This window comes from Ahaetulla prasina, chromosome 12 (genome assembly GCF_028640845.1).
Source record: "Ahaetulla prasina isolate Xishuangbanna chromosome 12, ASM2864084v1, whole genome shotgun sequence".
Classification (NCBI taxonomy): domain Eukaryota; kingdom Metazoa; phylum Chordata; class Lepidosauria; order Squamata; family Colubridae; genus Ahaetulla; species Ahaetulla prasina.
In genome coordinates, this window is record NC_080550.1 from 12,269,575 (window position 1) to 12,284,464 (window position 14,890).

Consider the following 14,890-nt stretch of genomic DNA (forward strand, 5'->3'; position numbering starts at 1 on the left):
AAAATTGTGAGCCGTGTGATTCCCTTGGATGTAAGCACAATTAATGATGGTGTGAATGATTTAAGAGTAATCTTTCAGAACTAAACCACTGGCGTCCACGTTTCATCGTAATTGCTCATTTCTTGCAACATTTCTTGCTTATGAAATAGCTGCAAGATGTATGGTCGGCACAAGAATGCAGCTTTTTCATCTGCAGTATTTGAAATTGTCAAAAATGTCTCTTAATACCTCTATGCTGAAAAATTAAAGAGTCATTTTTTCCCACATCTAACGGTATGTAATAAATAGGTTTTCTGGCCTTGAAAAACAGGCTCATCAAAAAAAATTCGGTTTACTTTTTTTAATATCGGCGGGCCCAGGATAAACATTCCTCTGTCCCATCTACTACCTCTTCTGCATCCATATTTTTATTTGGTGGTTCTGTGAAGAGTTAAAGCTCACTTAAGTTCACTTGTTTCAGTGACTTAAAAGTTACATAAGATCAGCAGCAAGTTAAAAATAGGCCAGGTTACATGACAAGCTTACCTACAATAATCTGAAAAGTAAGTTTCTGCTCTGTCCGCGTTACAATCCATCACAAATCCATTTCTGCCGCGGAAATTGGACACTACGTTTTTTTTCTGCTAAAAGGCAGATGCCCTCCGAGTCCGGAGCTTCTTTCAGGCTTTAGAAGAAGCACTCCCCTCAAGCCTCCAGAAACTTTTCTGGGGCTTCTCTGGATGGCTCAACTTCAGCCCAAATGCTCATCTCTCCCTCTTTGCCTGAGGGGGAGATTTTCAAGCTGCCGGACTGCTGATTTGCACTGTCCTGGCAGCTCTACAGACTACTGGGTTAGAGGTCTAAAAAAGACCGCCATCAATGAAGTGGAGCCAAACCGGAAGCCAATTTCCGTAAGAGGGTGGGGGGACAGTGTTATACAAGATGCTTCCATGGTCACGTGACCAACATAACTATACTCAAGGTGCACAGAATGGTGCTACCTTCCACTGAAATGATAACTATCTACTAGCATTTGCATGCTTTCGAGCTGCTAGGAGCTGAAGCAAAACGGAGCTCACCCTTTCACGCACAAGTCTCGAACAAACAGGGCTATCTGTTGACAAGCTCAGCATCTTTAACTTTTAACCCTCTGCATCTTTATTGAGGAGAGACCAATATGTTAACAGTAAAGATAAAGATTGCCCTGATTCTAAGGTGAAGCTCATTTCCATTTTTTAGGGGGTGGGGAGCAGCAAATGTAATACAAGATGCTTCTATGAGAAGTGTTGGGCACCAAAAGCGAATAAAGCACCAGGTACAGATGGTTTGACAACTACTTATTATAAAAATTTACAAAATGAGATGATTGTACCACTTAAGGAGTTATTTAGCAGAATACAAAGGGGAGGAGAAGCTCCTCCCTCATGGAGGACAGCTTTTATTTCATTAATACCTAAAGAAGATCGAGATGGTGTTAAACCAGAGAATTATAGGCCAATATCGCTTTTAAATACTGATTATAAGATATTTGCTAAGATATTAGCGAATAGATTGATGCCACTGATGACTCAATTAATTCATAATGATCAAACAGGATTTATTAAGGGGAGACAGATGAGATATAATATGAGACAAATTGTAAATTTACTTGAATATTTGGAAAGAAACAGCCAGGTCTCAGCAGCATTCTTCTTTTTGGATGCGAAAAAGCTTTTGATAGATTGGATTGGCAGTTTTGTTTAAAGTAATAGAAAAATGCAATTTGGGGATTATTTTATTCAAGCAATTAAGGCTATATATCAAAAGCAAACAGCTCAAATAATAGTAAATGGTGGATTAACAGAATCTTTCAAGATTGAGAAAGGGACTAGACAAGGATGTCCCTTGTCACCATTATTATTCATTCTAACTTTGGAAATATTATTGAGTAATATCGTGGTTTAGATCGAATAAAAGGAATTAGAATTAAAATCAAGATTATAAATTAAGAGCGTTTGCAGATGATCTGGTTGTTTCTTTATCTCAACCAATACATTCAGCTGTATATCTAAAGGAGACAATTGATCAGTATAGTAAGGTATCTGGGTTTAAAGTGAATCAACAGAAGACAAAATGATAATTAAAAATATGAATACACATCAGAGGAAGAATTAGAAAGAATAACTGGATATGAAGTAGTTAAAAGGTTAAATACTTAGGAGTATATATTACAGCATCGAATGTAAAATTATATAAAAATAATTATGAGGTATTGTGGGGAAAAGTAATTAAAGAAATGGAGAATGGAAGAAGTTACAATTATCATTGTTGGGAAGAGTGGCAGCTATAAAATGAATGTTTTGCCTAGATTTTTATTTTTGTTTCAAATGATTCCAATATTGAAGAAAGATGCAAATTTACAAGAATGGCAAAAGGATTAATAATTTTGTATGGAAGGGTAAAAAACCGAGAATAAAGTTAAAAATAATGCAAGACGTTAGGGAAAGAGGGGGTTTAAAAATGCCTAACTTGAAATTGTACTATGATGCAGTTGTTTTAGCTTTAATTTCTGATTGGATTAATTTAACAGAGGAAAGGATTTTGAATATAGAAGGTTATGGTTTGTTATATGGATGGCATGCATATGTAATATATGACAAGAAAATTGATAAGACATTTAAGAATAATATGGTCAGAAGTGCTTTGTTGAGGGTTTGGAAAAAATATCAATATAAGTTAGATGGAAAGATACCAATATGGACCATCCCCAGACATATGATAGAGAATATAAATATATTACAAAAAATGGAGGTTATCACTTACAAAGAGCTTTTGACTATGGAAAAAGGGGAATTACAGTTAAAATCTAGGGAGAAATTGAGGGATGAAGGGAGAAATTATACATGGTTCCAGTATGGACAATTGCAATCTAGATGGAAAATAGATCAGAAAATTGGTATAAGGCAAAGTGATGATAATTTGGTAAAACAAATAAAAGATCAAGGTCAACAGCATATAAAGAGATTATATAATGTATTGGTTGAAATTGATTCAGAAATGGAGTTGGTTAAAGATTGTATGGTAAAATGGTCACAAAATTTTCAACAACCTATAATGTTAGAAACATGGGGAAAATTTGGGTGAGGAATGTTAAATTTACGCAAGCACAAAATTTAAGAGAAAATTTTTATAAAATGTTTTATAGATGGCATTTAGATCCTAAAAAACTGTCATGTATGTATCCAAATGTGAAAGCAAAATGTTGGAGATGTGATTGTGAGGATGCTACCTATTATCATATATGGTGGACTTGCAAAAAAGTTAAAGCCTTTTGGATTAAAATATGGTGGATTATGCAGAACATTTTGAAAAAGAAGATCAAGTTTGTTCCACAGTTCTTTTTATTAGGAATAATCTCAGATTGCACTGTTATAGAGACAAAACTGATTTTGAATTTAATAACTGCTGCAAGACTATTGATTGCACAATATTGGAAGAAAGAAGACTTACCTACAATTGGAGAATGGATTAGTAAAGTATCAAATTTAGCATCCCTGGCTTGCTCTTGAGTTGCCATAGGCCAGGGTGGATGGGAAACTGGTGAAACTGCACAGCAGCCAAAAACCAATGCACATTCCACACTTATCTCCCTCAAGGCTGTATCCCCGGGATACCTACAGCAGTTGAAGGGGAGTGACCTCTACAACCCGCAAAATTATTCCGTGGGTGAATGTGATGTGAATGTGACACACCCTGGGGTGAGGGGGGGACAGGGTCATAATTGGAGTGTAAATTATGTAGGGTCAGATCTGGCTTCACCTGGGAACGTGCAGACATGAAGATCCTAATAAAAGACTGGATTTTTTTTTTAAGCTTGGCTCAAGACTCATGATTTAATTAGGGCATCCATCGGAACCCTGACACAAGGAGAGAAGCAACCAAGAACTCAGGAAAAAAATTCCTAACAGTGAGAGCAATCAACCAATGGAACAGCTTGCCTTCAGAAGTTGTGGGTGCTCCATCACTGGAGGCTTTCAACAAGAGACTGGGCGATCATTTATCTGAAATGCTATAGGTCTCCTGCTTGAGCAGAGGATTGGACTAGAAGACCTCAATGTCCCTTCAACTCTGTTCTATGTTCAAGTATTTATGATGCGGAAGAATATAACACACTTTCAAACTGTCCTTTGAAAAACTGCAAAGTATTTTGTACGTTAAAATTGTGAGCCGTGTGATTCCCTTGGATGTAAGCACAATTAATGATGGTGTGAATGATTTAAGAGTAATCTTTCAGAACTAAACCACTGGCGTCCACGTTTCATCGTAATTGCTCATTTCTTGCAACATTTCTTGCTTATGAAATAGCTGCAAGATGTATGGTCGGCACAAGAATGCAGCTTTTTCATCTGCAGTATTTGAAATTGTCAAAAATGTCTCTTAATACCTCTATGCTGAAAAATTAAAGAGTCATTTTTTCCCACATCTAACGGTATGTAATAAATAGGTTTTCTGGGCTTGAAAAACAGGCTCATCAAAAAAAAATCGGTTTACTTTTTTTAATATCGGCGGGCCCAGGATAAACATTCCTCTGTCCCATCTACTACCTCTTCTGCATCCATATTTTTATTTGGTGGTTCTGTGAAGAGTTAAAGCTCACTTAAGTTCACTTGTTTCAGTGACTTAAAAGTTACATAAGATCAGCAGCAAGTTAAAAATAGGCCAGGTTACATGACAAGCTTACCTACAATAATCTGAAAAGTAAGTTTCTGCTCTGTCCGCGTTACAATCCATCACAAATCCATTTCTGCCGCGGAAATTGGACACTACGTTTTTTTTCTGCTAAAAGGCAGATGCCCTCCGAGTCCGGAGCTTCTTTCAGGCTTTAGCCCTCAAGCCTCCAGAAACTTTTCTAGGGCTTCTGCAGGTGGCTCAACTTCAGCCTGAATGCCCATCTCTCCGTCTTTGCCCGAGGGGGAGATTTTCAAGCTGCCGGACAGCTGATTTGCACTGTCCTGGCAGCTCTACAGACTACGGGGTTAGCGGTCTAAAAAAGACCGCCATCAACGAAGCGGAACCAAACCGGAAGCCAATTTCCGTAAGAGGGTGGGGGGGACAGTGTTATACAAGATGCTTCCATGGTCACGTGACCAACATAACTATACTCCAAGGTGCACAGAATGGTGCTACCTTCCACTGAAATGATAACTATCTACTAGCATTTGCATGCTTTCGAGCTGCTAGGAGCTGAAGCAAGTAACGGGAGCTCACCCTTTCACGCACAAGTCTCGAACAAACAGGGCTATCTGTTGACAAGCTCAGCATCTTTAACTTTTAACCCTCTGCATCTTTATTGAGGGAGAGACCAATATGTTAACAGTAAAGATAAAGATTGCCCCTGATTCTAAGGGGTGAAGCTCATTTCCATTTTTTAGGGGGTGGGGAGCAGCAAATGTAATACAAGATGCTTCTATGAGAAGTGTTGGGCACCAAAAGCGAATAAAGCACCAGGTACAGATGGTTTGACAACTACTTATTATAAAAATTTACAAAATGAGATGATTGTACCACTTAAGGAGTTATTTAGCAGAATACAAAGGGGAGGAGAAGCTCCTCCCTCATGGAGGACAGCTTTTATTTCATTAATACCTAAAGAAGATCGAGATGGTGTTAAACCAGAGAATTATAGGCCAATATCGCTTTTAAATACTGATTATAAGATATTTGCTAAGATATTAGCGAATAGATTGATGCCACTGATGACTCAATTAATTCATAATGATCAAACAGGATTTATTAAGGGGAGACAGATGAGATATAATATGAGACAAATTGTAAATTTACTTGAATATTTGGAAAGAAACAGCCAGGTCTCAGCAGCATTCTTCTTTTTGGATGCGGAAAAAGCTTTTGATAGATTGGATTGGCAGTTTTTGTTTAAAGTAATAGAAAAAATGCAATTTGGGGATTATTTTATTCAAGCAATTAAGGCTATATATCAAAAGCAAACAGCTCAAATAATAGTAAATGGTGGATTAACAGAATCTTTCAAGATTGAGAAAGGGACTAGACAAGGATGTCCCTTGTCACCATTATTATTCATTCTAACTTTGGAAATATTATTGAGTAATATACGTGGTTTAGCTCGAATAAAAGGAATTAGAATTAAAAATCAAGATTATAAATTAAGAGCGTTTGCAGATGATCTGGTTGTTTCTTTATCTCAACCAATACATTCAGCTGTATATCTAAAGGAGACAATTGATCAGTATAGTAAGGTATCTGGGTTTAAAGTGAATCAACAGAAGACAAAATGATAATTAAAATATGAATACACATCAGAGGGAAGAACTAGAAAGAATAACTGGATATGAAGTAGTTAAAAAGGTTAAATACCTAGGAGTATATATTACAGCATCGAATGTAAAATTATATAAAAATAATTATGAGGTATTGTGGGGAAAAGTAATTAAAGAAATGGAGAATTGGAAGAAGTTACAATTATCATTGTTGGGAAGAGTGGCAGCTATAAAAATGAATGTTTTGCCTAGATTTTTATTTTTGTTTCAAATGATTCCAATATTGAAGAAAGATGCAAATTTACAAGAATGGCAAAAAGGGATTAATAATTTTGTATGGAAGGGTAAAAAACCGAGAATAAAGTTAAAAATAATGCAAGACGTTAGGGAAAGAGGGGGTTTAAAAATGCCTAACTTGAAATTGTACTATGATGCAGTTGTTTTAGCTTTAATTTCTGATTGGATTAATTTAACAGAGGAAAGGATTTTGAATATAGAAGGTTATGGTTTGTTATATGGATGGCATGCATATGTAATATATGACAAGAAAATTGATAAGACATTTAAGAATAATATGGTCAGAAGTGCTTTGTTGAGGGTTTGGAAAAAATATCAATATAAGTTAGATGGAAAGATACCAATATGGACTATCCCCAGACATATGATAGAGAATATAAATATATTACAAAAAATGGAGGTTATCACTTACAAAGAGCTTTTGACTATGGAAAAAGGGGAATTACAGTTAAAATCTAGGGAGAAATTGAGGATGAAGGAGAAATTATACATGGTTCCATATGGACAATTGCAATCTAGATGGAAAATAGATCAGAAAATTGGTATAAGGCAAAGTGATGATAATTTGGTAAAACAAATAAAAGATCAAGGTCAACAGCATATAAAGAGATTATATAATGTATTGGTTGAAATTGATTCAGAAATGGAGTTGGTTAAAGATTGTATGGTAAAATGGGCACAAAATTTTCAACAACCTATAATGTTAGAAACATGGGAAAAATTTGGGTGAGGAATGTTAAATTCACAAGCACAAAATTTAAGAGAAAATTTTTATAAAATGTTTTATAGATGGCATTTAGATCCTAAAAAACTGTCATGTATGTATCCAAATGTGAAAGCAAAATGTTGGAGATGTGATTGTGAGGATGCTACCTATTATCATATATGGTGGACTTGCAAAAAAGTTAAAGCCTTTTGGATTAAAATATGGTGGATTATGCAGAACATTTTGAAAAAGAAGATCAAGTTTGTTCCACAGTTTTTTTATTAGGAATAATTCCAGATTGCACTGTTATAGAGACAAAACTGATTTTGAATTTAATAACTGCTGCAAGACTATTGATTGCACAATATTGGAAGAAAGAAGACTTACCTACAATTGGAGAATGGATTAGTAAAGTATCAAATTTAGCAGAAATGGCAAAAATTTCTGCCTACTTGAAAGACTGTACACAAGAAAAATATATTTTGGAATGGAGAAAGTGGATTGATTATATTCAAAATAAGTATCAGATTAAAAAATATCAATTAGTTTTTGAGTGAAGTTAGGAATTGCTATGTATTAGAGTTTAAGAAAGAAGGGAATTGATAGTGTGATGGTGTGATGGTGTGAAATGGAATATGTTTTATGTTATATTTTAGATTATGTTTGTTAGTTACAATACCTGTATTCTGTTCTGGGAAGTCTCGGGGGGGGGGGGGAAATGTGGGGGGGGAAGGGGAAGATTATAAATTGATTGATTGCCATTGTACAGGAATAATGGTAGAATTAAACAAGTTGGAATGGTGTAAAGTCGGGACTGCTCGGTAACCACTCCCGAAGGGAAAGGATAAGGAAAGAGGAGAAAAGAAGGAAGAAAGTAGGTAGGCAGGTAGGTAGGTAGGTACGAAAGAAGGGAGGGAGAAGAAAGGATAGGAGGAGAAGAAGGAAGAGAAGATAGAGGGTTAGAAAGGATGGTAGTGAGAAGTGGGAAAGAGGAGGGGAAGTAGGAAAGTGAGGAAAAGGACGGTGGGGAAAGTCGAAGAAGGATGAGAAGGGTAGAAAGGATTAAGGGAGGGAGTGGCGGTCGAGCAGCCCTGATTGAGCATAATTTGAGTATAGGATCGATTGTTGGATAAGTGGTTGTATTGTACACTGGTCAAATTGTTGGAATTATTATGGAAAATTTAAAAAAATTGCCCTGAAAAAAAAGAAAATACCTTATGCCACCAGACTTGAAATTCTGGGTTTAGAAAATTTAGAACTACACTGCCTTCGGTCTGATCTAAAATCATCTGCTACAATGTCCTACCTGTCAATGACTACTTCAGCATCAACCACAACAATACACAAGCACACAATAGATACAAACTTAACGTGAACCGCTCCAAACTCAATTGTGGAAAATATGACTTCATAACAGAGTTGTTAATGCCTGGAATGCACTACCAGAGTCCGTGGTCTCATCCCAAAATCCCCAAAACTTTAACCTAAGACTGTCTGCTGTTGATCTCATCCAGAGGTGGGTTTCAGCAGGTTCTGACCAGTTCTGGAGAACTGGTAGTGGAAATTTTGAGTAGTTCGGAGAACCGATAGTAAAAATTCTGACTGGCCCCACCACCATCTATTCTCTGCCTCCCAAGTCCCAGCTGATTGGAAGGAAATGGGGATTTTGCAGTAACCTTCCCCTCCCATGCCCACCAAGCCACACCCACAGAACCGGTAGTAAAAAAATTGACCTCCCTTCATTTCTAAGAGGTCCATAAAGGGGACGTGCATAAGCGCACCAGCGTGCCTACAATCCCTGTCCTAATGTTCCCTTTAATTGTATTCGCTTTACGTATTCAATGCATGCTTATATATATTATCTAATATGTACTCAACAAAAGAAGGAAGGAAGGAAGGAAGGAAGGAAAGATGGAAGAGGGAAGGAGGGAGGAGGGAAGGAAGGAAGGAAGGGGGAGGGAAGGAGGAGGAAGGAAGTACAGAAGGAAGTACAGAATTCTAGACCAATTCTAGAATACAGCTCACCTCTTTGGAACCCTCACCATATCTCTGACATCAATACAATTGAAGGTGTCCAGAAATATTTTACAAGAAGAGTTCTCCATTCCTCTGTAAACAACAAAATACCTTATCCCACTAGACTTGAAATCCTGGGCTTGGAAAACTTGGAACTCCGTAGCCTACGACAAGACCTAAGTTTAACTCATAGAATCATCTATTGTAATGTCCTTCCTGTTAAAGACTACTTTAGCTTTAACTGCAATAATACAAGAGCAACCAATAGATTTAAACTTAATGTCAACCGCTTTAAACTAGATTGCAGAAAATATGACTTTTGTAACAGAATCATCAGTGCTTGGAATACTTTACCTGACTCTGTGGTCTCTTCCCATAATCCTAAAAGCTTTAACCAAAAACTTTCTACTATTGACCTCACCCCATTCCTAAGAGGCGTGCATAAGTGCACGTTCCTGTCCTATTGTTTTTTTTTCTTTTCTTCTTCCTATATATTGTTGTGACAAAATAAATAAATAAATAAATAAATAAAGGCAGGAAGGAGGAAGAAAGGAAGGAAGGAAGGAAGGAGGAAGGGAGGGAGGGAGGAAGGAAGGAAGGGGAGGGAGAGAGAAGGAAGGAAGGACAGAAGGCAGGAAGGTGGGAGGGAGGGAGGAAGGAAGGAAGAAGGGAGGAGGAAGGAAAGAAGGAAGGAAGACAGGAAGGAGGAAGGAAGGGAGGGAGGAAGGAAGGAAGAGGGAGGGAAGAGGAAGGAAGGAAGGAAGGAAGGAAGGAAGGAAGGAAGGAAGGAAGGAAGGAAGGAAGAAAGAAAGAAAGAAAGAAAGAAAGAAAGAAAGAAAGAAAGAAAGAAAGAAAGAAAGAAAGAAAGAAAGAAAGAAATCCCCGAAGGGTGGTGGTGGGAGGAGACGGGAGGGGCAGAACCAGCTTCTCTCCACCCAAGCCTACCTCGCAGGGTTGTCGGTGCCAGGTTTGCGGGGGGCGGGAGAGCGGGCAGCGCCCTTGCCAAGGAGAGGAGAGGTGCGCGCGAGAGAAGCCCGGAGCCGAGTCCAAGCGAAGCCGCCTCTGTCCCGCCGCCTGCCCTTCTCCTCCGCCCGGGAGCGATGACCTCGCCGGCCTGGCGGGAAGCTGCCACGCTGCTCCTGGCGGTGGGCGGCGGGCGACGACCCCCTCCCGGGGCCGCAGCCGCCGCCGCCTTCGACTACCAGGTGCTGCTCCTCCGCCGGAGCGCCCGCAGCGCTTTCATGCCCAGCGCCCAAGTCTTCCCGGGCGGCGTGGCCGACGCCGCCGACTTCTCGCCCGCCTGGCGGGAGCTTCTGCCGGACTCGCCGCGCTGCGGGCTGGACGCTCAGCCTCCCGCCCGGCCTCCGCTCTTCGCCGCCCGCCGGCCCGAGCTGGGCGAAGCGTCCCTGCCGGCCGACGTGGCCTTCCGCATCTGCGCCATCCGGGAGACCTTCGAGGAGAGCGGGCTGCTGCTGGTGGTGCCCGCCGAGGAAGCCGCCGCTGCCCGGACGGACGGCCCGACTCCCCTGCTGCCCGCCGCCGAGCGGCTCCTGCCGGCCGCCCGGTTGGAAGAGTGGCGGCGCCGGGTGCAAAGCGACCCGGGCAGCTTCCTGCAGCTCTGCCGCCGCCTGGGCTGCGCGCCCCACTTGCGGGCTTTGCACGAGTGGGGCAACTGGCTGACCCCCGTGGAGCCGGGCAGGCCGACCGCCCGCCGTTACGACACCGCTTTCTACCTGTGTTGCTGCCTCGGGCAGGAGCCGCCCGCCGTCTCGCACGACCGGCAGGAGGTGGCCGGCTGCAGGGTGAGGAGCTGAGCGAGGGCAGCTGGCAGGGCACCGGGTTGCACGCGGGGGTCTCTTGGGTGTTTGCAAGCAGGGGCAGAGAGACTTGGGCATAAGGGAGGTGGGGGGCTTTCCCAACCTCTGGTCGGTTATAGGTCGTCCTCGACTTACAACGGTTCGTTTAGTGACCGCTCAGAGTTTGAAGGGCACTGACAAAAAGGGACTTGGGACAGGGGAACCCACACACACACAATCTTTTGGGCACCAAGGACCAAGGAGAGAGGCTTTTCGCACAAATCATAGGGAGTATGGTTTATGCCTGTGTCTGGGATCTGGTCGGGTATAGGTCGTCCTCGACTTACAACTGTTCACTTAGTGACCCTTCAAACAAGAAGTGAAATCTACTTACCTTCCTTACCGGTTCGGAAATGCATGCACCGCATGCGTCCTGTGCACACACACACACCCTCTGTGCATGCACAAAACCTTTCTGCCCATGCGCAGAGGGTACAAAACACTTTACTTCCTGGTTAAAACTTCATTACTTAAAACGAAGTAATGACGCCGGGCAGGTGGGCGGAGCCTCACACCACGATTGCTACCGGTTCTCCGAACCACCAGCCAAGATTGCTACCGGATCGGGCAATCCGGTCCGAACCGGGAGCATTTCACCTCTGGTTCAAAGTTACAAGGGCATTGAGAAAAGGGGCTTAGGAAAGGAACCTCCAACCTTTTGGGCACCAGGGACCGGTTCTGTGGAGAGAGATTTGGATTGGACCGGAGTGGGTATGGTTTCACATGCTGCCTGCATCCCATAGATGGGACTTCGCTTGCTTGCGTGACCCATGTTTCGGGCATGCAGCGGCCTGGTGCTGGTTCAGGGACAAGGGTTTGGGGACTCCTGACTTAGATCCATTTTTCACCTGACTCTTGCAGCATCCCGATGGTCATTTGATCAAAAATTCAGGCGCTCAGCAACTGACTTATAGTTATGACGGTTGCAGTGCGCCCCAGGGTCATGTGATCCCCTCATACGACTTTTTTTTTTTTACAAGCAAAGTCAAATGGGGAAGCCATGGTTCCCTTAACAGCCATGACACTAACTTCATACCTGCCACCATTCACTTAATTACTGTGGCAAGAGAAGTCATTAAATGGGGCCAAATTCACTTAACAAATGTTTTGCCTAGCAACAGAAATGTCGGGCTCAATTGTGACTGTAAGTTGAGGACGACCTGTACTTGCTTCCAGAAACCTAGTTTGCATCCTTGGTCGGCAGGAGAGATTGGGAAGGGAGTCCTAAAGTAGTATTTTTCATCAGTTGAAGGTAGGTGGAGTTCAACTCCCAGAATTCCCCAGGCAGCATGGGGTAGTCCTCCTCTTAACGACCATAATCATAAGGCCCAGAATTATGGTCATGTCGAGGTCATTAAGCAAATTGCAAATTGACCACAATCAATTTTACAAACTTTTTTGGGTGGTGGCGGCGAAGTGAACACCACAGTCAATAAATGAATCCCTCAGTCTTAATGACCGCAAACATAGCAGTCATTTTCAGAAAACCCTGAAAATATATTCAAAAATATGGATCAAAAATTCCTGCTGTCTAGTTGGCAAAACACATCCTCAAAATACATTGTAATATCTTTTGCTCCTTTCAAATAATATTTAAAACAATCTGTTCCTGAACTTGCTAGTTGACATATCATAGCATCCACTGTCAAGCTGATATCTAATAAAAAAAGCTAAAAATAAATACTAATATAGAATAAAACAGTCACTAAAAGCACCAGAAAACGGAATCCGTTCTACAGAATATCGTTTTAATTGGGAAATTACATTGCTTGGAGATTGATTTTAATGCTTTATTCTTTTTCAGTGGTCAACCCCTTTAGAAGCTATTGAACTTTATAACTCTGGAGAAATCTGGATAGCACCACCTCAACTTTATGAGTTATGTAGGCTCTGTCATTTTTCATCCCTTCGTGATCTGGAGCGGTTTAGCTCAGAACGAGCTTTAGAAGGTTGTGAACGCTGGATGGCAGTTTTATTGACAGCTTCAGATGGCTACATACAATTGTTGCCAGGTAGGTAAAAATGAAGAACTGGCCTCTTAAAACAAACGAACAAACTGTGGTTTATTGATGCACTGAACACTAAACAGAAGCTGCAACATGAATCTACCTGTCCGAATAAGTGGGTTTCTGGGGCCATACTCCAAAAAGTGGATTGCTTAGGGCAAAAGCTAAATAATCAAATTTAAATTTCCTAATTTAAATTTCACCTACTACATTTAGTAGGATTAATGGGCAGATATTCATTAATCTTCTGTTATATGGAACATACAGTGTACTCAGCTATAATGTTACGTTCTTGGTTGTAGAAGTGCTGTGTACTGTGAAAGCAGTAATTGTGGTTTGTAAATCTGAGATCATTGCTTAACATGTTTATGAACCCAATAAATAAAAAGTACAACTTGATTGCATTCATATCTTCCTGTGCATCTCTACTTTAATACTTCTGTTCTTGATATGTTGAGACAAAAACCTTTATTAAAAAATAGTGTCTCCTAATCAATATTTTGAAAGTATTGTTAGTTTCAAAAATTCACATTTATACCTTATAACCGAGAGAAATAATTATATTTTAGGTGACGATTTATATCCCAAAGATCCTGATTTTACTGGCGAAAGGAAAGCTGTGCTGACAACAAATAAAAACATTGAAGAACTAATGAAAGAGGGCAGAAACCTTCACCGGGTAGTAACACGAAGCTTTAATAATGTAACTATCCATGTGAATATTGAATCCAAATATAAACATATAAATCCAGTTAGATTGGACTCTAAAATGTGAAATAATGCAGATTGCCACAATCAGTTGTAGTATTTCTCATACTGGAATTACTAAATTTCGAGAAATGTTGGAATAACAATGAATTAATAGCACTGTGCCATTTTCTGGACATACCTCAATATGTATGTAAATTATTTCAGTTTCAAGTTGTGTTGATCAGTGTCATTATTCTTGTGCCAATTCTGGAATAGAGATCTCTCTTCTAAGAACCCAAATTTAATTTATTGGTTAATTAATTTCTTTCAGTTATAATTGATAAGTCATAAATGATAAGTAGGCATCTAGAGTACATGGATTTGGGTTCATGGCAGTGATTGCTTGCCTTGACATTGGATTCAGAATAGTGGATATGATCAAATGATTGAAGCTCCGCCCCTTTTCAATACGCATTTAGCGCATGCAACACACATTAAAAGGGGCAGAACTTTGGTCCCCCAGGTGCATCTGCTGTTTTAAAGGCAGTGACACCATTCCTGCAGATGTTCCTGTTGACCGATAGATCATTTGCCAACATTAAAAAGAACTGAACACTTTGAATGTTACCATACCTTTCTCTCCACCTGTATTCAAAATAAGTGCATTGCAGATTGTAAATGCATATATTCAGAACTACTTCTGGGAAGCACTGTTTTAGTTTAACTTGTTTATGCTGAAATGTCACCTATTGTGCCTTTACATTAACTGTGTTATGTAACCCTAACAAGTATCTTGTTAAAAATAAATACTTTTAAGCAGTGGTTTTTTTCATGGTTCTTTTATTATTGCTAAATGAATTGTCCCACAAATGGTCATTTCTCCTCAGTTACTATAGGTTTGGAACTAGCTGGATTTTTTATTTTTTAAATATATCTGGGTAGAAACTCAGAATGTACAAGACAGTCATTACACCCAGCCAGGACCATAAAACATTGAAAATGTTTCTTTAGTAGTATCTAAAGGATCTGATGCCTTCTCTTCCCATGGTTAGTGTCCAATATATC

The 14,890-nt window shown here is 40.1% G+C and overlaps 2 protein-coding genes across 2 annotated transcripts in view; one reads left to right on the forward strand and one right to left on the reverse strand.

The window, feature by feature from the left end:
* ANKRD27 (ankyrin repeat domain 27) overlaps positions 1–10,353 on the reverse strand; it is a 76,788-nt gene extending 66,435 nt beyond the window's left edge. Inside the window, exon 1 of the mRNA XM_058155335.1 lies at positions 10,219–10,353. The gene's annotated coding sequence lies outside the window, so the exon portion shown is untranslated. The remainder of the gene's footprint in view (positions 1–10,218) is intronic.
* Positions 10,354–10,368: 15 nt separating this feature from the next.
* NUDT19 (nudix hydrolase 19) lies at positions 10,369–14,647 on the forward strand. Its single transcript, XM_058155348.1, has 3 exons — positions 10,369–11,075; positions 12,934–13,141; positions 13,705–14,647. Exons 1-3 carry the CDS (start codon positions 10,374–10,376, stop codon positions 13,908–13,910), a joined length of 1,116 nt encoding a protein of 371 aa, XP_058011331.1. The 5' UTR covers positions 10,369–10,373; the 3' UTR covers positions 13,911–14,647.
* The last annotated feature ends 243 nt before the right edge of the window (positions 14,648–14,890 follow it).

Excerpts from the sequence above, each read along its gene's own strand:
- NUDT19 (XM_058155348.1), top strand. The coding sequence starts at position 10,374 with ATGACCTCGCCGGCCTGGCGGGAAGCTGCCACGCTGCTCCTGGCGGTG. Across the intron at positions 11,076-12,933 it reads AGGAGGTGGCCGGCTGCAGG|TGGTCAACCCCTTTAGAAGC; the intron begins GTGAGGAGCTGA and ends ATTCTTTTTCAG. Across the intron at positions 13,142-13,704 it reads CTACATACAATTGTTGCCAG|GTGACGATTTATATCCCAAA; the intron begins GTAGGTAAAAAT and ends ATTATATTTTAG.